The 23,240-nt window shown below is 37.6% G+C and overlaps 1 protein-coding gene and 1 non-coding gene across 7 annotated transcripts in view; one reads left to right on the forward strand and one right to left on the reverse strand.

Annotated features, from left to right (window-relative positions):
* Positions 1-23,240, forward strand: part of PSD3 (pleckstrin and Sec7 domain containing 3) — a 567,622-nt gene that overhangs the window by 475,342 nt on the left and 69,040 nt on the right. For all 6 annotated transcript variants that reach the window (XM_060086127.1, XM_060086126.1, XM_060086129.1 and 3 more), the window contains one exon: positions 14,172-14,242. In XM_060086127.1, the coding sequence (XP_059942110.1) occupies positions 14,172-14,242 (71 nt within the window). The remainder of the gene's footprint in view (positions 1-14,171; positions 14,243-23,240) is intronic.
* LOC132481399 (small nucleolar RNA SNORA70) lies at positions 1,872-2,010 on the reverse strand. The gene has a single exon (XR_009530820.1). It is a non-coding gene; the product is annotated as a small nucleolar RNA SNORA70 (small nucleolar RNA).

Raw genomic sequence — 23,240 nt, forward strand, 5'->3', positions numbered from 1 at the left:
GTGGAATGGAGCAGTCACATTTGCTAGTCCTCATCTCTCACAGCAGAAAATCAATAGAGAATTTTACAATCTATTATCACAGCACATTGTTTAGGGTTATGATGCACATTAACTACCCCGAGAAACAGTAAATGTTAAAAAGTGGTTTCTTTTGGAAAATGGTATTGGAGGAGTTGGGAAGAAGTGAATCAAAGAAGCTAATTTTGTGGACATACCACTTTAATAATTTTGAAATATTTTAATCACATTTCCAGTATAGATTCTTCATTGATTTTACCCACCTGAGATCTGTTTCTATTTGAAATATTGAAATGTTAACTGCTTTTTAAGGGTGTGGGAGCCATATTGGTTTCACATTTTAGATCTCATTTTAAGCGCTTTGGATGTAAGGAGTGTTGAGTAGTGTCTTGAGAAGGTTAGGGGGTTTCACTCACTTTAGAGGGGTTTATACATTGCTTGTCAGTGAAAGTTTTGAAAATCCAGTCCCACATGTCAAATTTGAGAGGGTAGATGTTATTCTGAGTCACACTTACTGAAAATAGAGTTTATAATGGCACTGCAGGCAGAATTCTTTGTTATCGTATAACACTGGGAACAGCGACACTGTAATTAAGAGATAATAAAAGTGGAATATTTTTTCCCCAGAAGACAGTGTCTCCTCCTATTAGAGAAAGACTCTTTAAGTGGAGGCAAAGCAAAGCAATTATTTTAAAACTAGGCCAAGTTCCCCCTCCCTGCCACTTTGCTGTTCTGTGGCAGCAGGTTGTATAATGAAGCCCTTTGACACAAGGCCAAAGGGCAGTGCCATGAGGGTGGCCATTTGAGTCCTCAAGTAGGAGTTTGGTGGCGGTCTAGTTCTGGTGGCATTTTATCTGTGTTCGATGAGTGCCTCTTCACAATTCTACATTTAGACTAAAAGAATAAGTTTTAGGTTTTTAGGTTCCATTTTGATGGCTCTTGTCTTTCATTTAAAACCCACCCTTTCCTTCATTAGTGTTGGTTAAAAACAGGTCACCCACCATTCTCAGAAGCAATACTTTTGACAAGGAATGTAGAATAGAAACTATAATCTTTTAGCACCAAAAAACTCTGTTCAGAATCTGAACATTTCTTTCTGAAAGAAGAATGCACAGTTTTCATTACATCTGATTTTTAGAAATTATTGTTTGTACTGTTGACTCATTCTATTTATATTTTCAGTATAGTTACAATTTAGGAGAAAGAAGAAAATAATCTTGATGCCTCTATGTTTGTTTATTACAGTTTATCAAAGTCTTCAGTAACCTGATGTAAATTTGAAATTAAAAATGCAATACTGGTTTCCTGAAGGAAATAATTATGGCGATGGAGATTTATGTACCAAAATTTTATCACTGGACAGTACAGAATTAAGAATTTGAGCTTTGAAACTAGATAGATCATTGATTCATTTTAGAAATTTTTTTTTTCTTTTTTGGACAGGAAAGTAGAATTTATTGGTGGGCAAGTAGGGAGGGGACAGTGCCAAGGCTCTCGCGTGTGCAGGGCCCGCCGTGTGTCCAGGGGCCACGATTAGGGATGTATTTGACCTCACAGCCATCCGGGATGGGCCGCTTTTCTGCCACCATGCTTTCAAATTCATCCTCATTAAACTTAGCAAATCCCCCCTTCTTGGAGATGTGGATCTTCTGGCAGCCAGGGAACTTGAACTTGGCCCTGAGGAGGGCCTCAGTCACATGCTCCTTGTTCTGCAGCTTGGTGCGGATAGACATCATGACTTGGCCAATGTGGACCCTGGCCACTGCACCCTGGGGCTTTCCAAAGGCACCGCACATACCTGTCTGGAGCCTCCACTGGGGACAGCATACCAGTCATGAATGTCCACTGGAAAGGGCTGAATCCAACATCCCGTAGGGCAACCCATACTAGCAACAGGCTCATACACTACACTACCAAGGAGCCTGTTGTTTGCAGCCACTGCACACCAGGCCCCCATGGGGAAAAGAGCACAGTCGGCTTAATTGGCTGCAAAGTAGAAATTCTTTCAAGCACCAGCTGTGTGCCCGTCCATTCACTCTTGATGGGAAATAAGGAGAGGGCGGGGATGTACCTGAGCAGGTGTCATTCAGCTGAAAGCTGAATTGCAAAAGGAAGTCCATAACATCTTTGGATACAAATGGCATATATAAGAGTATTCCAGTGAGGGAAATAGGTAATGCAAAAGGCTCAAAGGTGAGAATGCCACCTTAAGGTGCTTATTAGCACAGTGTCTGGCACATAGAAAGAATCTAATTGTTATTTAAGAACTTAATTGTTATTTTAGGTACAGAATATTAGCAGCAGCGGCAGCGTTATTGCCATCATCATCTTGGAAACAGCTGAATGACCAGCAAGAGCAATACAGTGTCACTCTTGCAGTCATTTTTAAAATGACATATGATATATAAGTAGAAATGTTTAAAGGAAACAAGTATGATATCCCAGTTTTGTGGCAGATGTGTGCATAGTGAAATGATTAGGAGCTTGTATACTGAAATGCTCTCTTGTGGTTAGACAGGTGATTTTACATATTTTTTCTATGTGTGTTTTTTTTTTGTTATTTTCCATATTTTTTATTTACTTTGAAATTTTTTTGACATTGACACTGGACAAATATAACTTACATTATCAGGGAAAATCAGTATTTTATGTTAAACATTTGTTATTTAAAATATAACATCAATGCAATAGAATATTTAAAGGCCTAATGAAATATAATGATGTCTAAAATATAGTAAAATGTTTTCAAAATAAAGAAATGGGAAAAGGTATAACAAACACTTAGCATGATTACCAATAAAAATTAATGACTGTTAAATAACAAAAATTCAATAAAATAAATTTAAAAGATATAATTGGCTTTATTAAACCATCGGTCAATTGGGCAGCATCCCACCTTGCAAGCAGAGAGGAGCTCGGAGGAGCCGTACAAAGTGGAAGGCTTTTATAGGCAGGAGGGAAGGGAAAAGGGGAGAGTGGTCACCTCATCTTCTTCTGGGGTATGGAAAGGGCCTGTGTAGAAGATTTCCTCATTGCTGCTGACAAGAAACTTCCAGACTAGTTGGTTAAGACCATTCCTGGTGGAGGTTGTACTGCAGTTACTGCAATTAGGTTAGTTATTAAGCCTTGGTCTGGTGAGGTGGGCTGAGCACAGGTGACTCCATTTGGGGCCTGTTGTCGCTTTTTTAAGATGACTTATGATAAGGTGGTGGGTATTAAACCTCCCTTTTAAAAATCTGCTAATGGCTGTTGTGGTACTGTTCTTACCATAAATAAACTGGGGATGGGGATCGTTGACAAATGTTTCATGTTGTTTTAGCAGCACTTAGTAATTTGTATCAAGGCTGCTTGTTGCAGTCCTCTTAGGAATGCAGTCCTGGTTACAAGGTGGGAAGTCCCAAGGTGGGAAGGGGTGAAGCTCTTCCAAGCACTGGCAGTCTAAACAAATGGAAGAGGTTGGCCTGACACGGAAAAGCTAAGAGTTACACACATGGTGGCATCACTTCAGAAGCAGTCCATGGCAGTGGGCTGTTTTCGGGCATCTGTGTCGAGGTCTTGTAGGAAAGGTTGGGAACCGTGTTTCAGAAAGGGGAGCTGGCAGTCTCTCCTGAAGCTCCTAAGTTTGGGGGAAAACAGTCAGACTGCTGTTATCTTCCCTGAGAACAGACTCTGTCTGCAGGCTGCTCTTCCTTGCCACTAGGAATTATTTTTGTTGACCTGTAGTAGCTTTTGCCCAGGGGCGTGTTAAAGGTGCCAATGGGGCTTGGGCTATTTTACAATTAAGGTAGCCTATTTGAATTCTATTTGTAGAAATGCATGCTCAGCAGCATCTTTGACTCTAAAGTTTATTGGTCATAAGGTGCTTGTGAAGTTGAAGAAACTTGATTTGGTGTCACTTGATGAGCCAGATTCAGGCTTATCTGATTTAGCAGTTAGCTGCATTCCTCAGACAGACTGTAATAATTTACCCTTACATTTTATTTTAGTGTGTTCCTCTCTGTAAGTTTGATAATGAATCCTGTAAATTGCTCAAAAAATTATGAAAAAACATAGTATGCTTGATTTTCTTGGAGTTCAGTGTTCATACCTTTCACATATAATGAAGTTATTGAACTTCAGTAACATTTTGCTATTGTCCAGCTTTTTAAGGTGGTTATTAATATAACAAGTTCTCCACCATCTTGCTTCAGTTTATAAGAATTATGAGCATGGTGACTATGGTTAATAACACTGTATTACATAATTGAAAGTTGCTAAGAGGATAGATCTTAAAAATCCTCATCACAAGAAAAAAACTGCAGCAATGTATGGTGATAGATGTTAAGTACACTTATAGTGGTCACCATTTTGCAATATAGACAAATATTGAATCATGTTGTACACCTGAAACTAACATAATGTTACATGTCAGTTATATGTCAGTTTTTTTAAAAAAGAATTATTGGATGGTGTTTGTTTCCTGGAATTTAAAGTCCCTTTCCACAGATGTCCATTCTTTAATAATTATTGAAAACCCATAGTAAGTTGTCAAGCTATGTTTGTTCCTTATGAGCCTGGGTCTTTACTGATATCTTGTTTCCATATCCAACATCCTCTTGTTGAAATAATCTGTATGAAAATTTTATCCTGCCTCTTCTTTGCTCTTTAACCAACCTGAGTTTTCAAATGTATTTCACCTAAATGATGGAGACACTTTTTTAAAAAGTTATCTTTAATGTTTGTTGAGTTGCCTCATCTACATGCCTATTTAGGACACCTGATGCTTTTCTTCTTTTTCGAGTTTTTAATCTGCTCTCTGGACACAGTAACAAATAGTACTTGCTTGGAGATTCCATTCTAGTATAGGGGGAGCTCAATAATAAATAGGTGGTATTTCAGGCGACTGTTAAGTGATCCAGAGAAAAATAAGGCACGGTGAGGAGAGGAAGCCCTGGGGGAGGCGACATCTGAGCAGCGACCTGATTGAAGTGCAGGAAGGGGCAGGTCGTGCTGGTATCTGGGGAAGGAGCAGCCACGAAAATGGGAGGGATAGTTCATCTGTCAAAATTCTAAAAAAGTTCATATGACTCTCCTATTTGTTTTTCCTGAAAAAATAACTATATATTCTGGGTCATTTTTGTCTTTCTCGCTGCCTGCGCACTTTTCCCGTAACCTTAGCTCACGATGCTATGTTATTATGTCCTGCCCTCTTCTCCAACCTCAGCACAAGTCTTTTACATTCTCCCTGTGCTTCTAGCAATGGCTAGCTGTGAAACCATCTCCTAGCTGAGTGGAGGAAGGTATTTGTTTACAAGTTGGGTTTGTACATTTTTATGGCTTATTACTTGGGTAAAAATTTCTCCATCAGCTTTTGTTCCTCCTCCCACTGTTCACTTTTACTGTTTGCATTCATGTTTGATGTCTCCAATGTCAAGACAGGACAGGACCTGGGACAAAACAGAAACAGTAAATATGTTAATGAATGTGCTGTACTCCATCCTCCCCCCAATTAAATTAAGGGTGAAAGGTTACCCCTTTTCTATTAAAAATGCATCAGGAATGTCTGGGGCCTGGGTGGGGTGGTTTCTTCTCAAAATATTGACTTTACCAAAGAAAAATTTCTGAATACATGAATGATGTTTAAAAAGTAAGTCTTTGTGTTTTAGCATGGAAATTGGATGCATTTTCTTTTAGCAGATGGTATCCCTAACAATAAAAAATACACTTTTAAAAGATTCACATATATTAACTCATCTGACTTTCAGAATAACCGTATGAGGTGTAGGTAGCATTTTATTATTGTTTTACAGAGACAGTAAGTGACGCATGGGGAGGCCGACTTGCCCAAGGTCACTCAGGTGAAACCAGAATTTCACATCATGTGCTCTCTGTGGAAAATACCATGTTGGCTTTTGTCCAGAGGCCATCCTGATCAAGGATGGTGGTGATCGGTGTTATGAGACTTCTGTAATTGAGACCCATGTTTTGATTCAGTGTCTTAGTCCAGATATACTGTAGAGAAGGTGGAAGACCAAAGAAAAACCCCCTTTTCTTTCTGCTGAAAACAAAATCCTCATTTAGAACCTTCTCTGACTTGTAAACCCTACACATGGGTAGAATTAGTGACTTCCTCCTCTCTTTACCTGCTTGAAACCTCCACTGTGGTTGCTTTCGGTTAGTGCCATGCTACCATTTGGTTTATACAGCTTATCATGTTGTATTAAGTTTCACTGTTAATGTGAACTGTTTAGGGGTAGGGTTTGTGTCCTAATAACCTTTATGAAACAACACTGTAAAGTAATTATTGTATGTTGTAGTGTCATTTTATAGATTTATAACCAGAGATGTTAGGCAACTTGTTGAAAGTCCGAGAAATAGTAGACAGCAGGGTATGAATAAAATCCAAGTTTCCTGGTTCTTGGTCCAGAGTACTTTCTGCCATTCTAGAAAGATCGATTTAGGGTAAGAGTCTTGACTTCTTAAGGGAATAGAATCACATCCAGAGTGAACATCATCCTGCCAGGGGCATCCTGGGGAGCATATTCTTCCAATTCTCTCTTGTGTTTCATGTTCTGTTCTCTACCTATTTCTATTATAAAAAGAAGGAAATATTTTTCAGGGGAAAATAATAGGTATAGGTTGTACTTCTAGTTCATGTAAGGCTGCCCCAGTTTTTCCTTTTATAAAATAGAGTTGACTTCAGGTAACAGCTCCCAGTCGTAAAGAGAACGATTATAAAGATTAACTAATTTTTTTAAATGTGTAAATTGCCTTAAATGTTTCAAAGGTAAATGATTTAGAAATATAAGATAGTAATAGTACTGTTTTATTTCTACCACTCTGTTATAAACCTGGAGATAATTAACACTATGAGTTGCTTAATATTGTGTGAGTTTTCTCCCAAAGGTAACTTCTGTTGTGCGCAGCTGGGATTCCATTGCTTCAAGCAGTGATCTGAGTGTCTCAGTTACTCAACTAAGGTTTAATGGTACTTCTTATGGTGGTGCCTGAGAATATTTTATGAAAGGAAGTTAGGGATAAATATACAATGATTACTGTTAACTTCACATAATTATTTGTAGGGAGAGCTGTCATCCATGAATTTATCTAAATCCTTTGCATACCAGCCATAGAAAGCAAACTCCCCCTGCCTGGGGTGCACCTTAAGCTGCCTCAGTGACGTAGAATTGAAGAGCTTGCTTCCTACCAAGGTAGCGTATCTCTTCATCCTATAATAGAGATACTTTAAGAATTTTTCCCAGTTTTCAGATGCTGTCACTAGGGAATTAAACTTTAGAAATGTCTTGTGCCTTTTACAAATCTCGTACAGACATGTCCCAATTGTACAGTGTAGAAGGGCTTTTGCTGAGCACATCTTTGTTTCCAAGTTCAGCAACGTGTTAGATTTATTTTGGAATGCCCTCGATGGTGTGGCATTATATTTTTAAAGTCTTTCTCCCATTAACATAGAGAGATTGAAGGTATTTTACATGGAGCTTATTACATCCTCACATCTCCCTTGTTTCCTAGGCTGGCAGGGCCTCCATTGTTAGCTTTCAGGCCATAACTTAAGAATTGTTTCTAATTATTGTGGATATGGCTTACTGACCTTCTCTACCATTTGGGGAAAAAAATGATATTTTTATCACTTTACTGGGACAATGGAAGAATGTTTTTCAGGCCAACAGACAGGAAAGAAAGGTTTGTGTATTAAAAGAAAAAATAGACACTGTCCATACTATGTCTTTCTATGCTTCTTAAGTCTTTCTGATATTAAACTTGAAGAAAAGGAAAAAGTAGATAATCAGGGAACCCACAGTGAGGAGTGGTCAAAAACAGGCCAAGATTTTGATGAAAATAGAAAAATTGGAACAGTAAGATCTTAAACGCAATCTGTTCCCAGTTCGGTTCAGAAGAAATTAAAGTTGGAGAGTATAGCATGCAAATAAAAACCTTTGCATGAAGCTTATACCTTTTGGTGAATTAAAAAAATAAATATCTTTATTTTCTGGCATATATCCATCACTACTCTTTACTGACTATTTCATTGCTCAGGAATATTTGATACCTTCCTCTTTATGAAAGAAGGGTGACAGGCTGTGCTTCCATTCTCGGTTGTGCGTTTAACTATTTTTTAAAGATCAGTGGTGGTAACTGAAGCCAAAATATTGTTCATTGTACTTCATATTTTCAAGAATACTTCTTCAAATGTATAATAAAGATAAGATCAGAATATTCATAAGAACTGGTTTATAATATTGAAGATTTAATGATAGTTTCACTACTGCTCAGGTTTGGAACAACTGCGAATTTCTCTTTTGCAGAAATGTGGGGTGTGTGTGTGTGGTGTAGAATAATCACAGAGGCCTGTTGACTTTTTTGTTTCTTGTTTTACTTTGAATATCACCCCTATATCTCAGAGTTAACCATCTCATTGTTGATGAGTCTAGTTTGACTGCCCTTTCCCTGCATACAAACCAGAGTAAAAGTGGCCAGTGCGATGGGGAACTTAGTGCTGCAGGTTAGTGAAGTCTCAGAGTCCACATCTGTAAAATGAAGAATATAGAAGTGGCTCCTCACAGAGTTGTGGGCTTTAGTTAACACACATCCAGTTTTGGAACAGTGCTTAAAACAGTATATTCTCGATAAATGTTAGCTGACGCTATCACTACTGCTACAATTATTACTGCTATTAGCCTTATTACTCTGCTGCAAAATGCTAGGTGAGCTAGGGGGCAGACGCAGGATCGTGGCTCAGTTCTGAGCTGCATCGCCATGAGCAGGGGTGCTTCTGAAGGCGTCAGCGAGATCAGAGAAAACACCTGACTTGCATTCCCCTGCGGTCCCATCTTCTCGTTCCCTGCCGTCTGGGCTTACCTCACTGGAGTAGTACGCCTGACTATTGCAAAGGATTGTCACCTGGTGAGTTTCCCCTTAATGTATCCACAGAACATGTTTCCTCCTCTGAGTTGCACTAGACAGTAGCTTTGAAATCCGTATGTAGGTAGCCCCCTCAGTAGCTCTCAGAGCTGCAGATGTAGTTATAATGGAGACATCAGTGTGAAATAGAGACAGTGATGCCTAACTGAAAGGATCGTTTGGATCAAACAGAACACTTATAATGCTTGCCCAGTGCTCAGAGCACTGTAGTATAGGTGCTCAGTTAGCACTGCTGCCTTCCCCTTTCTTTCCAGTTCTTTGTCTTTATTGTGCACCTCTATCCATATTTTGGGCTTTTTCTCTCATGTGGGCGATTGTAACAGCCTCCTTCCTTGTTCTAGTTTCTCTCATCCTGTCCTCAGCTCCTATCTCCTAATCCTGCTTCAAATGAATTCTAGATTATAAAATTTGTGAATGACTTCTTCATAAGAAAAGAAAGAACTAGAAAGTCTTTTTTGGCAATACGATGGCCTACAAATTCCAAAACTCGTACATTATGAGACATCTAAAAGTGATCAGAATATTTTTAAACACCTTTTAAATGAGTGGATGAACCTGTAACAATGAAAGGGAAATGAGTACCAGTCTAGGAAGTGAGCTAGTCCTGGGACTGCTAAGCCCTCAGGGCATCTGTGGATCTGGGTGCCCACGGAGTACTGGAGATAAAACTAGCAGCGTTTAGCACAGAGGACAAAAAGATAGAGTACGAAGGAGCAGTGAAGACGCCTGTGGGGTAGACTGAGAAGTTAGAGTATCAGAAGTTTCAATAGCGGAGACAGTGGAGAGACAGTATTCAAACATATGATGACTGCAAGTGTTTGGAAATGATACCTGGGAAGCTCAGAGCCGGATAAATGTGAAGAAACCTGTACGTAAACAACATGAAGTAATGTCTTCATGAGAAAAAGTAATTGTCCACCTAGAATTTTTTTAAATTAATTAATTAATTTATTTTTGGCTGCATTGGGTCTTTGTTGCTGCGCACGGGCTTTCTCTAGTTGTGGCGAGCAAGGACTACTGTTCTTTGTGGTGCTTGGGCTTCTCATTGTGGTGGCTTCTCTTGTTGTGGAGCATGGGCTCTAGGCACGCAGGCTTCAGTAGTTGTGGCACACGGGCTCAGTAGTTGTGGCTCGCGGGCTCTAGAGCACAGGCTCAGTAGTTGTAGTGCACAGGCTCAGTTGCTCCATGGCATGTGGGATCTTCCCAGACCAGGACTCGAACCCGTGTCCCCTGCATTGGCAGGCAGATTCTCAACCACTGTGCCACCAGGGAAGTCCCTCGAATTTTTTATGAAATTAAGACATTTTCATATGAAGAAAAACAGAAAAAGATTTGCCACCAAAAGACCCTTACTAAAAGAACTTCTAAGTATAGATTTCAAGAAGTAGTTGAAAATGGCCTCCAAAAACAACCTGAGTTACAGAAGTAACAAAGGTAATATTATAGTAAACATGAGGGAAAATCTAAGCAGACAGTGGCAATTTATACAAAATGTCTACTTCAGTAGTATTAAACAAGACAAAAGTAATAGACACTGTTATCATGTAAGATTGGAGACAGTTGATGAGTTAAAATACGCCAAGATTCTTTGATTTTCAAGAAGAAGGAAAGCAGTCTTTGGACTCTGGGTATGCATGTTAAAAATAACCATGGAAGCGTACGTAGTCTACTGCACAAAACGGTATCTTTTGATCAAGTTTGGCAAACACCTTTTCACAGTAGGCACCAGATATTTGTTAAAATGTATCTACCTACCAACCCGCTACCACCCTTGTAGTTAGAGCCTTGCAGTAGGATACATCCAGTTTCCAATCAGTAACCTCACTGATTCCTTCCACCATGTTCATTATTTAACTACAGTTATAGCTCTTTCCCCAGCCTTGTGTACTTAATAATGTATGTGCTATGATGTCAGATTTAACTCCCTCTACAGTTGTCATTATGAGGGACAATGCTCCTCATTCACTGGGGTCCAGCCCTTGTGTTTCACGTGGCAAGCCTCACCAAGGGTGCAAAAGCCATAGCCGCACTGTGTGTGTGTGGCTTTAAAATCAGGGCCGCTGAGGCTGCCTCTACAGCCTTCCCATCCTGTTTAGTGCACAGTGGTCCCTTTCTTCCCTGAATTCCACTGTAAAATGGAGGTAATACTAGCGTCTTATTTTTAGCATCGTGATGTGCGTTAAACAACTAAGTTATAATTGACCAAAAACAAGATTAAGTTTTACACTTCTGTGGGAGCTGGAAAAATAGAGCATGGCGCACAGGGTTAATGCTCCCTGACTCCTCATTGGTCACCCACAGGTGACTTGCGATCAGAGTTTGGTTGGAGAGATCTTTGGGATCCATTTCTAGGAGGCTTAGTGTGGTAAAGATGAAGATCTGTTTAAAGTTTTTGTGAACATGTACACGAATTTGTTACCGAATTACTGGACTAGACCCACGCTGGGGTCCTAACCCGGGTGGAGACTCCTTGTCTCCGTCAAGGAGGTTCTTTTTCTGCTTGGATTCACACAGCCACTAATGAAACCAATGAATAGCCTGGGACAGCACAGGCTTTATTCAATGGCCAAAAAATGGAAAGAAGCCAGAACTCGGTTCCCAAATCAACTTCTCAACCCAATTCAGGCAGAGACACAATGTACATAGGAGGGTCCAGGTAAAAGGGAGGGAACTGGAAAGAGAAGGAGGAATATTCATGAATAGAGGTGTGGTTTGGATCCGGTCCTGATGCAACACTCCTTTTCAGTCCTTGTATGGGCTTTTCCAGTTGTTGTCATGGCAGTGGTCAACTATCCTGGTGCCAATGGGTGTGTCGATTAGCTAATCTGGCTCAAGGTCACTGGAAGTCAAATCTTCCCCCATCTTGGGCTTAGTTGGTTCTAACCAGTTCTTCTTTTTCTCCTTGCAGCTTCCTCCGGAAACTTAGATAAGAGCAATTGGTTTGCATTTGAGGGAGGGGCAGGGTTATGATTCTGGGGCAACAACCTTGGTAACAGATTAATAGCTTTCTACTTGCAAAGCAGAAAACTAGATTTGTAAACCTCTAAACTGAAGGAATCTCAAGATGCCACTAAATTAGTTTTAGGGCTTTGGGGAAAGCCTTTCAAATCCAGGACCTGTGTTCCTCCTATAGAAAACAGAAGGGTTTCTCTAAGTTCTTCTCCAGCATTAGCCAGTGCTTTGCCTTAAGTTATATGAATTATCCACATTTTAAAATGAAGCAGCTGAAGTCCTGAGAGGTTGGGAGACTGGTCGGGAGTTACCAAATTAGGGTTAGTGGGTGAGAGGAGAGGTTTGAAACAAGGTCTAGAGACCAGCTGGTCTGCCTTCCAGCAGGTACCTCCACCACACCAGCTGCCTCTGTCCTGCTCTGCAGCAGCTCCTACAGCCCGGGACCACTTCTGTGTGCCCTGCTCTCACATGGCCCAGATCAGAATTTGACATCTATTGAAAAAGGCAGTCAACATTTAATTCATATATATATATATATATATATATATATATATATATATATATATATATATATATGAGATGATCTATGGCTTTCTTTATAGTAGCCACTTGTTTTTCTTTATAAAGAAGGTTATGGTGCTTCCCTGGTGGTGCAGTGGTTAAGAATCCACCTGCCAATGCAGGGGACACGGGTTTGAGTCCTGGTCTGGGAAGATCCCACATGCCGCGGAGCAACTAAGCCCGTGTGCCACAACTACTGAGCCTGCGCTTTAGAGCCGCGAGCCACAACTACTGAGCCCACTAGCCACAGCTACTGAAGCCCACACGCCTAAAGCCCGTGCTCCACAACAAGAGAAGCCACTGCAATGAAGAGTAGCCCCTGCTCGCCGCAACTAGAGAAAGCCTGCGTGCAGCAACAAAGACCCAACACAGCCAAAAATAAATAAATAAATAAAATAATTTTTTTTTAAAAAAAGAAGATTATGGTATACATTTTTTGATCATTTATTTTTGAGTACACACTTTAAAACCTTACGTGGTAGAAACAGATGGGATGAAATTTTTGAATTTCCCCTGGAAACCTACAGAGTGGATGTTTTGAGTCCTTTTTTTGCCAGGTGGATATCTCAGTATGGTGTTGGCAGGAGCACCCGTGTTCTGTAGGTGGCTATTCACCTACTTTCCAAGCCTAAGGATTCTTCAGCCAAAGGAGATTTAAAAGATTTGCTTAAGAATAATGCACTTCCTAATTTAATCAGGCATCCAGGTTAAAGACAGCCTAAAGGCAGCCAAATAGTTGATAACAGAATAAGAATAACTGGCCCTTCCTGCATATTTGGTAGAAATATTTAGAGAAATGGTATTCAGGTAATAACCTTTTCCAGTTACAGATTTTAATTTTATCAAGATTTAGAATAAATAGTAAACTGTTTTGCTAATCTGTGCTTTTACTTTAGGACAATCTGTAAAGTTTTATATAAGTCAATAGAGAAATTCTACTTTATACTCCAGGAAAATATAAATAAAGGAAATGTAAAGACTCCCGGAAGAAACTTAGTTTGGAGAATTTTTGTAAAGGTGCCTAATGTCTGCCTTGCACTATGCTAGGTTCTGTGAATTCTGAAGATGAAGGATATCTGTTCTCAGGTTATTCACAGTCTACTGAAAGAGACATTTAGACAAAAGAAATTTTGTTACAGGGCAGCATGATCTGCAGCAGAGGTATCACAAATTGCCACAGAAGTAATAATAATTAAAGTTACAATCCAGCTGGTGGATGTTTGGGAGAAAGGCCAAGAGGAGTCCTTTTATATTCCGGGACCATTTTCTTATGACTCCTGGAAATTTTGACAAAGCCATGAAGGCTCTGGTTCATGAGCCCTTAGATTAATGTGTATTTCCAATATGCCTCTTGCTTTTTCAGTCTTTTAGTCACCTCTACTCGAGCACGGACTGCAGAGCCTTGCTGCTTGGGCTTAGATTCCTGCTTCTCCTCTTCCTAGTTATGTGACCATAAGCAGAGTACTTCTCTGTGCTTCAGTTTTATAAAAAGACAAGAGTAATAGTACCTACCTCACAGTGTTATTGTGAGGATTAAATGAGATAATACTGCCTGTTACACAGTAAGGCTCAAGAAAATTTTAGTTCTCATTATTATTAGTCTCAGTAGCAAATAAACCAGGAACATTGAAGCATAATCACCATGTTGACCTTTTAGGTTCTCCTTCGAAAAACGCAAATTTCCATCAAATAAAATTTTTCAATTTTTTTTCCCTTTCTAGCTCCCAGAGGAAAGCGAGGATGGAAGACCTTTTATGCTGTACTAAAGGGAACAGTTCTTTACTTGCAAAAGGTAAAAGTAGATACATAAAAAATGAAGCCCGTAAAACTTTATGAAGTGATAATTAGACAGGTTACCTAGAAAATATTCACTTTGTACAAAGAGGCCACATCAGACACCCAAAAGACTGTTTGAATTGATATCTAAATTCTCTTTTAGACTTTTTGTTTGTTTGTTTCTGGTGCAAAAATTGTTTTGGAAGTTATTTATATATATATATATGTATATATATTACATTTTATAAATATAAAAGATTATATACACGTATATGTGAGTGTATGTGATCAGAGGGAGTGGGTGAGCTGTGTTCTAATTATATTCAATTAGAAATGTTGAATATAAGTTGATAAGTTAGACTTCATATTGTCTATTCAGGTTCAGATTGTGGTAACACTTGTTTCAATGGGTATTTATACTATAGATGAGTTCTAGTCCTCATTTATTGAGTTATTTATCTTCATTTAGATCCTACCTAAATCTAGAAACACATTTTCTTTCAAGTCCTGGTATTTAACACTGCAAATGTATTCCAGTTACCTGGGTAAGTGTTTGACCATACCATTTCCTGTCAGGATCCTTTCTTCTAATCCCCAAGTCTGGAAATTAGTTTGGTATCAAGTTTATATATTCTGACCTTTGAAGGGTAGTCCCTGGAGCTTCCGCCTCCCTAGCTCTTGTGCACGTGGAGATGGGAAAGTTGTGTCTTGACTGGAATAAGTACACCACGTCCCAGGGCCCAACAGGACTCTAGCTCCCACCTTGAAGGGAAGCTTGGAAATACTTTTTCTTTTTAATGTGATAAAAAACATAATATGAGATCTCCCTCAATAAAATTTTAAGTGAATAGTACAGTATTATAAACTTTATAAGCACCATGTTGTACAGTAGATCTGTAGAAATTTTCCATCTTGCATGACAAACAATACCCCATGAACAGCAGTTCTCCCATTTCCCTCTCTCCCCAGCCCCTAGCAACTACCTTTCTTCTCTCTGGTTTTATAAGTTTGACTCTCTCAGATACTTCACATAAATGGCATCAAGCAGTGTTTGTCCTGCGGTGACTGGCTGATTTCACTTAACGTAAAAGGTTCATCCATGTTATAGCATATGACAGGATTTTCCTCTTTTTTATGACTGAACAATATTCCATTGTTTACTTCATTTTCTTTTTCCATTCATTTGTCCATGGACATTTATGTTGTTTCCACCTCTTGGGTATTGTGAACAATACTGCAGTGAACATGGTGTGCAGATATGTCTTTGAGATCCTGATTTCAGTTCCCAGAAGTGGAATTGCTGGATAGTTCTACTTTAAATTTTTTGAAGAACCTCTATATTGTTTTCCACAGTGGCTGAATCATTTTAAATTTACACCAACAATGCACAGGAGTTCCAATTTCTCCAAATGCATGTCATCATGTGTTATTTTCTGGGTTGTTTTAAAAAAATATTTTTTAATAATGGCCATACTAACAGGCATGAGATGATATTTCCTTGTGATTTTGATTTACATTTTCCTGACGATTAGTGATGATGAGCATTTTTTTCATATCCCTGTTGACCATATGTGTGTTGTCTGTGGAGAAATGTTTATTCAGATCCTTTGACCATTTTTTAATCAGGTTATTTGAGTTTTTTGCTATTGAGTTGTAGGAATTCCTTATATATTTTGAATATTAATCCCTTATCATATATGTGGTTTTCAGGTATTTTCTCCCATTCTGTAGGTGGCCTTTTCACTCTCTTGATTGTTTCCTTTGTTGTGCAGAAGCTTTTTAGTTTTACGTAATCCCATTTCTCTATTTTTGTTTTTGTTACCTGTTGTTTTGGTGTCATGTCCAAGAAATCATTGCCAATGTCAAAGCCAAGAAGCTTTTCCTCTGTGGTTTCTTCTAGGAGTTTCATAGTTTCAAAGCTTAAACATTTAAATCCGTGATGAGTTGACTTTTATGTATGGTGTATGTTAAGGATGAACTTGCATTCTTTTTCACGTGGACACCCAGTTTTCCTAGTACTATTTGTTGAGGAGATTATCTTTTCTCCTTTGTGTTCTTTTGGGACCCTGTGGAAGATCAGTTGATGGGATTGTTTCTGAGCTGTCTATTCTGTTACATTGGACTACATGTATGTCTTTATACCACTACCATAATTTTTTGATTACTATGGCTTTGAAATATGTTTAGAAATGGAGAAGTTTGAGGATTCTAAATTTGTTATTCTTTCTCAAGATCGTTTGGAGTATTCAGGATCCTTTGTAGTTCCATATGAATGTGAAGGTGAATTTTTCAATTTCTGCAAAAACTACCATTGGGATTTTGATAAGGATTACATTGAATCTGTAGATGACTTTGGATAATATGGGCATTTTGATAATATTAAGTCTTCCAATCCATGAACATGGGATATTTTTTCATTTATTTGTGTCTTTAAATTCTATCAGCAGTGTTTCGTTTTTTTTTTTTTTTTCTTTTTGCGGTATGCGGGCCTCTCACTGTTGTGGCCTCTCCCGTTGCGGAGCACAGGCTCCGGATGTGCAGGCCCAGCGGCCATGGCTCACGGGCCCAGCCGCTCCGCGGCATATGGGATCCTCCCAGACTGGGGCACGAACCCGTATCCCCTGCATCGGCAGGCGGACTCTCAACCACTGCGCCACCAGGGAGGCCCTCGTATTTTTTATTGTATAAGTTTTTCACTCCCTTTATTAAGTTTATTCCTAAAGTATTTTATTGTGTTTCTGTTGTAAATGGAATTGTTTTCTTAATTTCCTTTTTGGATTGTTCATCATTAGTGTATAGAAATGCAACTGATTTTTACACATTGACTTTTGTATCCTCCAACTTTGCTGAATTTATTTCTTAGTTCTAACAGTTCTTTGGTGGAATCTTTAGAGTTTTCTATATTTAAGGTCATGGAATTTTTAAACAAAGATAATTTTACTTTTTCCTTTCCTATTTGGATGTCTTTAATTTCTTTTTCTTCTCTGATGGCTGGGCTAGGACTTTGGTACTATGTTGACTAGAAATGCCAAGAGCGGGCATTTTTGTCTTGTTTCTTTTCTTAAAGGAAAAGCCTTCAGTTTTTCACCATTGAGTATGATGTTAGCTGTGGGCTTTTTATATATGATCTTTATTATAGTGAAGTAATTTCTTTTTATTCCTAATTTGTAGAATGTTTTTATCATGTAAAAGGTTGTTGAATTTTTATTAAATGCTTTTTCTGCATCTATTCAGATGATCATGTGATTTGTAACATTTGTTATGTTAATGTGGTTTATCATACTAGTTAATTTTCATAAGTTGAAGCATTCTTGCATTCCAGGGGTAAATCCCAGTTGGTCATGGTGTATGCACCTTTCATAATATGATGTTGGATTTGGTTTGCTGGTATTTTGTTGAGGACTTTTGAGTCTATATTCATCAGAGATATGGCCTGTAGTTTCCTTTTCTTGTATCTTTTTCTGGTTTTGGTATCAGGCTAATGCTGGCCTCTTGAAATGATTTTAGAAGTGTTCCCTCCTCTTGAATATTTTATAAGAATTTGAGAAGGATTGGCATTAATTCTTTAAGAGTTGGGTAGAATTTACTTGTGAAGCTAAATGGTCTTCGACTTTTCTTTGTTGGGAGGTTTTTGATTACTGATTTAATCTACATGCTAGTTATAGGTCTATTCTGATTTTTATTCATAATTCAGTTTTAGCAAATTGTATGTTTCTAGGGATTTATCCATTTCTTCTAGATTGTCCAATTTGTTGGACAATATAATTGTTCATAGTTGTTTCTTATAATATTTTTATTTCTCTGACATTAGTTGTAATGTCTCATCTTTCATTTCTGATTTTATTTATTTGAGTCTTCTCTCTGTTTTTCTTAGTAGTCTAGTTAAAGGATTGTCAATTTTATTATTTTCAAAAAACCAACTCTTAATTTCATTGATTTTTTCCCCCTACTGTTTTTCTGATCTCTATTTCATTTATTTCTGTACTAATCTTTATTTTGAATTTTATCTGAGCTGCTGGCATTTTGAAGATTTACTCTTTTCTTCTATTGCAAATAGGTTTTTAAGACAACTAAGGAAAGATAATCACCCTTGAGGTATGATACTAAAATTAGTGTTTTCACATCTAAGACATTATTACTTGTAAGTCAGTCAAAATTACTGCTATTTAAATTTTTTTATTTTAGCACATAAAGATAGGTTTTTGTTTTTAGGACAAATTATCTCAAATGCTTGTTTTAAAAATCTAGTTCTTTTTTAAAATTTATTTATTTTATTTATTTATTTTTGGCTGCACTGGGTCTTCATTGCTGCTCGTGGGCTCTCTCTTGCTGCAGCAAGCGGGGGCCACTCCTCATTGTGGTGTGCCGGCTTCTCATTGCAGTGGCCTCTTCCATTGCGAAGCACGGGCTCTTGGCATGCGGGCTTCCTTAGTTGTGGCATGTGAGCTCAGCAGCTGTGGCCCGCAGGCTCCAGAGCGCAGGCTCAGCAGCTGTGGCACACGGGCCCAGCTGCTCCACGGCATGTGGGATCTTCCCAGACCAGGGCTCAAACCCACGTCCCCTGCATCAGCAGGCAGGCTCTCAATCACTGCACCACCAGGGAAGCCCAAAAATATAGTTCTACTTTGTACCAAACTTGAAATATTTAGCAAAAATTAGCATCAGGATCAGTATCCCAGCTTATGTGTTCAGAATTTCACACTGTTGATGCAAAATGTTTATTATTTTTCTTATTGTTATGTTGATATGAATCCTTTATGTATGTAAAGTCCACTTGCTAACAAGGGCTACACTGAAGCTATGTAAACTCCCTAATAATTGGATCTGTGTCCTAGCATGTGGCACACCAACATTTTAAAAAAGGGTCTCTGAGCAACTTTAACGAATAGTTTGCTCTCCTGTTTTTTTGCGGTTCTTCTCCCATTTATTATCTTTCTTTTTTTTTTTTTTAAGTATAATTGACCTACAACACTATGTTAGTTTCTGGTACACAACATAGTGATTCGATATTTTTTATATATTACAAAATGAACACCACAATAAGTCTAGTTACCGTCTGTCACCATATAAAGTTATTATATTATTATTAACTGTATTCCCCATGCTGTACATTTAATCCTTGTAACTCATTTATTTGGTGACAAAAGTGGGTACCTCTTAATCTCCCTCACCTATTTTATTCACCCCTCCACCCTCCTCTCTCTGGCAACCACTTGTTTGTATTCTGGATCTATGACTCTTTCTGTTTTGTTATGTTCGTTTTGTTTTTTAAATTGTACATACAAGTGAAATCATGTGGTGTTTGTCTTTCTCTGACTTATTTCACTTAGCATAATAACCTCTAGGTCCATCCATGTTATTGCAAGTGGCAAGATTTCATTCTTTTTCTATTGCTGAGTAATATTCTGTTATAAATGTATATATGCCACATTCATCTATCAGTGGACATTTAGGTTGCTTCCATATCGTGGCTATTATAAATAATGCTGCAGTGAACATAGGGGTGCATGAATCTTTTTAAAATAGCATTTTTGTTTTCTTCAGAAAAATACCCAGAAATGGAATTGCTGGATCTTATGGTAGTTCTGTTTTTTAAATTTTGAGGGACATCCAAACTGTTTTCCATAGTGACTGCACCAGTTTACATTCCTGCCAACAGTGCACAAGGATTCCTATCTCCACATCCTTGCCAACACATTGTTTATTGTCTTTTGGATTACAGCCATTCTGACAGGTATGATGTAATATCTCATTGTAGTCTTGATTTGCATTTCCCTGATGATTAGTGATGTTGAGCATGTTTTCATCCATCTGTTGGCCATTTGTGTCTTCTTTGGAAAATGTCTATTTAAGTCCTCTGCCCATAATTTCATCAGCTTGTTTTATTTTGTTTTGATGTTGAATTATATGGAACCTTTGTATATTTAGGATATTAACCCCTTATCAGATATTATTGTTTCAGAGATCTTCTCTGATTTAGTAGACTGCCTTTTCATTTTGTTAATAGTTTTCTTAATTGTGCAAAAGCTTTTTCGTTTGATGTGGTGCCATTTGTTTATTTTTGCATTTCTTTCCCTTGCCTGAGGAGACGTATCCAAAAAAATATTGCTTAGACCAATGTCAAAGAGCATACTGCCTGTGTTTTCTTCTAGGAATTTTATGATTTTATGTCTTCCATTCAAGTCTTTAACCCATTTTGAGTTTATTTTTTATAGGTTGTGAGAAAGTAGTCCAGTTTAATTCTTTGGAATGTAACTGTCCAGTTTTCCCAGCAACATTTATTGAAGAAGCACTCTTTTCCCATCTTTTCCCTATATTTATTCTGAGATATTTATCCTTTTTGTTGCAATTGTTAATGGGATTGTTTTCTTAATTTCTCTTTCTATTAGTTTGTTGTTAGTGTAAAGAAACACAAAATTGATTTTGTATCCTGTAACTTTACTGAATTAATTTATTAGTTCTAATAGTTTTTTGTTGTCATCTTTAGGATTTTCTAAATATAGTATCATCTGCAAACTCTGACTTTTACTTCCTCCTTTCCAGTTTGGATGCCTTGTATTTCTTTTTCTTGCCTGATTGCTGTGGCTAGCACTTCCAGTCCTATGTTGAATAAAAGTGGCAGTAGTGGCCATTGTTGTCTTGTTCCTGATTGTAGAAGAAATGCTTTCATCTTTTCACAGTTGATAGTGATATTGGCTATAGGTTTGTCATATGTGGCCTTTATTAAGTTGAGGTATGTTCCCTCTATACCCACTTTGTTTAAAGTTTTTATTACAAATGGATGTTGAATTTTGTCAGAAGCTTTTTCTGCATCTGTTGAGATGGTCATGAGTTTTATTTTTCAGTTTGTTACTGTGGTGTATCATTGGTTGTTTTGTGGATATTGAACCATCCTTGCATCCTAGAATAAATTCCACTTAATTGTGGTGTATGATCTTTTAATGTATTTTTGAATTCAATTTGCCAATATTTTGTTGAGGATTTTTGTATCTATGTTCAGTGGGGATAGTAACCTACAGTTTTATTTTTTTGTGGTATCTTTGTCTGGTTTTGGTATCCAGTTGAGGCTGGCATCATAGAATGAGTTCAGAAGTGTTCCTTCATCTTCAGTTGTTTGTAATGGTTGAGAAAGATAGGTGTTAACTCCTCTTTATATCTTTGGCAGCATTCACCTGTGAAGCCATCTGGTCCTGGGCTTTTGTTTGTTGGGAGTTTTTTTGTTTGTTTGTTTTTACAAATTCAGTTTCAATTCTGGTAATTGGTCTGTTCCTGTTTTCTATTTCTTGCTGATTCAGTCTTGAGAGATTCTGCATTTTTAGGAATTTATCCATTTACTCTAGGTTGTCCATTTTGTTGACATATAATTTTTCATAGTAATATCTTTATGATCCTGTGTATTTCTGTCCTTTTTCATTTCTGATTTTATTTATCTGGGCCCTTTATCTTTTTATCTAGATTAGTTTAACTAAAGGTTTATCAGTTTTGTTTCTTTTGAAAGAACCAGCTCTTAGTTGCATTGATCTTTTCTATTGTTTTTTTAGTCTCCATATTATTTATTTCTACTCTGACCTTTATTACTTCCTTCTACTAACTTTGGGTTTTGTTTTTCTTTTTCTATTTCATTTAGGTATGAGCTTAGATTGTTTATTTGAGATTTTTCTTTTTCCCTGAGGTAGGCTTGTATTGCTGTAAACTTCCCCTTAGAACTGCTTTTCCTGTGTCCCATAGGTTTTGGATTGTTGTGTTTCCATTTTCATTTGCCTCCCAGGTATTTTTTTTTACTTCCTCTTTGATTTCTTTAGTGACCCATTGGTTAACATATTGTTTAGCCTCCAAATGTTTTTTATTTTCGCAGTTATTTTCTTGTAGTTAATTTCTAGTCACATACCACTGTGGTGTGAAAAGATATGACTTTATATGGCCTCAGTCTACTTAAGTTTATTGTGACTTGTTTTGTGGCCTAATGTTTGATCTGTCTTAGAGAATGTTTCATGTGCACTTGAAAACAGTGGGTATTTTGCTGCTTTTGAATGAAATGTTTTATATATATCTTTTAAGTCCATCTTGTCTAATATATCATTTAAGACCAGTGTTTTCTTATTATTTTCTGTCTAGATGATCTATCCATTGATGTAAGTGGGGTGTTAAAGACTCCTACTTTTATTGTGTCACTGACAATGTCTCCCTTTATGTTATTATTATATGCTTTATATATTTAGGTGCTTCTGTGTTGGTGCATATATATTTATAATTGTTATATCTGCTTGTTGGATTGATCCCTTGATCATTATATAATGCCTTTCTTTGTCTCTTGTTACAGTCTTTGTTTTAAAGTCTATTTTGTCTGATACAAGTTCTGCTACCCCAGCATTCTTCTTTTTATTTCCATTTGAGTGGAATACCTTTTTTCATCCCCTCACCTAACTCTGTGTGTGTCTTTAGATCTGAAGTGAGTGTCTTGTAGGAAGCATATACATGGGTCTCTATCTTTTTTAATGCATTCAGCCACTCTGTGTCTTTTGATTGGAGTATTTAGTCTATTTCCATTTAAATAATTATTGATAGGTATATACTTATTGCCATTTTGTTAGTTGTTTTCTGGTTGTTTTTGTAGTTCTTTCTTGTTCCTTTCTTCTTTTGCTTTCTTCCCTTGTGATTTGATGAGTATCTTTAGTGTTATGTTTAGATTCCTTTCTCTTTTTGGTGTATGTATCTGTTACAGATTTCTGCCTTGTGGTTACCATGAGGGTCATATAAAACAAATGTGTGTGTGTATGATTATTTTAAGTTAATGGTCACTTAAGTTTGAATACATTCCAACAACTCTTCACTTTTATTCCCCTCTCACCACATTTAATGTTTTGGACATCATTTTACATCTTTTTATGTGTGTATCCCTTAACTACTTATTGTGGATATAGATGATTTTACTACCTTTTCTTTTAACCTTCCTACTAGCTTTATAAATGTTTGAATTTTTCTTCCATAAATTTCATATTTCTAGTTGTGGTATT

The sequence above is a fragment of the Mesoplodon densirostris genome, chromosome 20 (genome assembly GCF_025265405.1).
Source record: "Mesoplodon densirostris isolate mMesDen1 chromosome 20, mMesDen1 primary haplotype, whole genome shotgun sequence".
Taxonomy (NCBI): domain Eukaryota; kingdom Metazoa; phylum Chordata; class Mammalia; order Artiodactyla; family Ziphiidae; genus Mesoplodon; species Mesoplodon densirostris.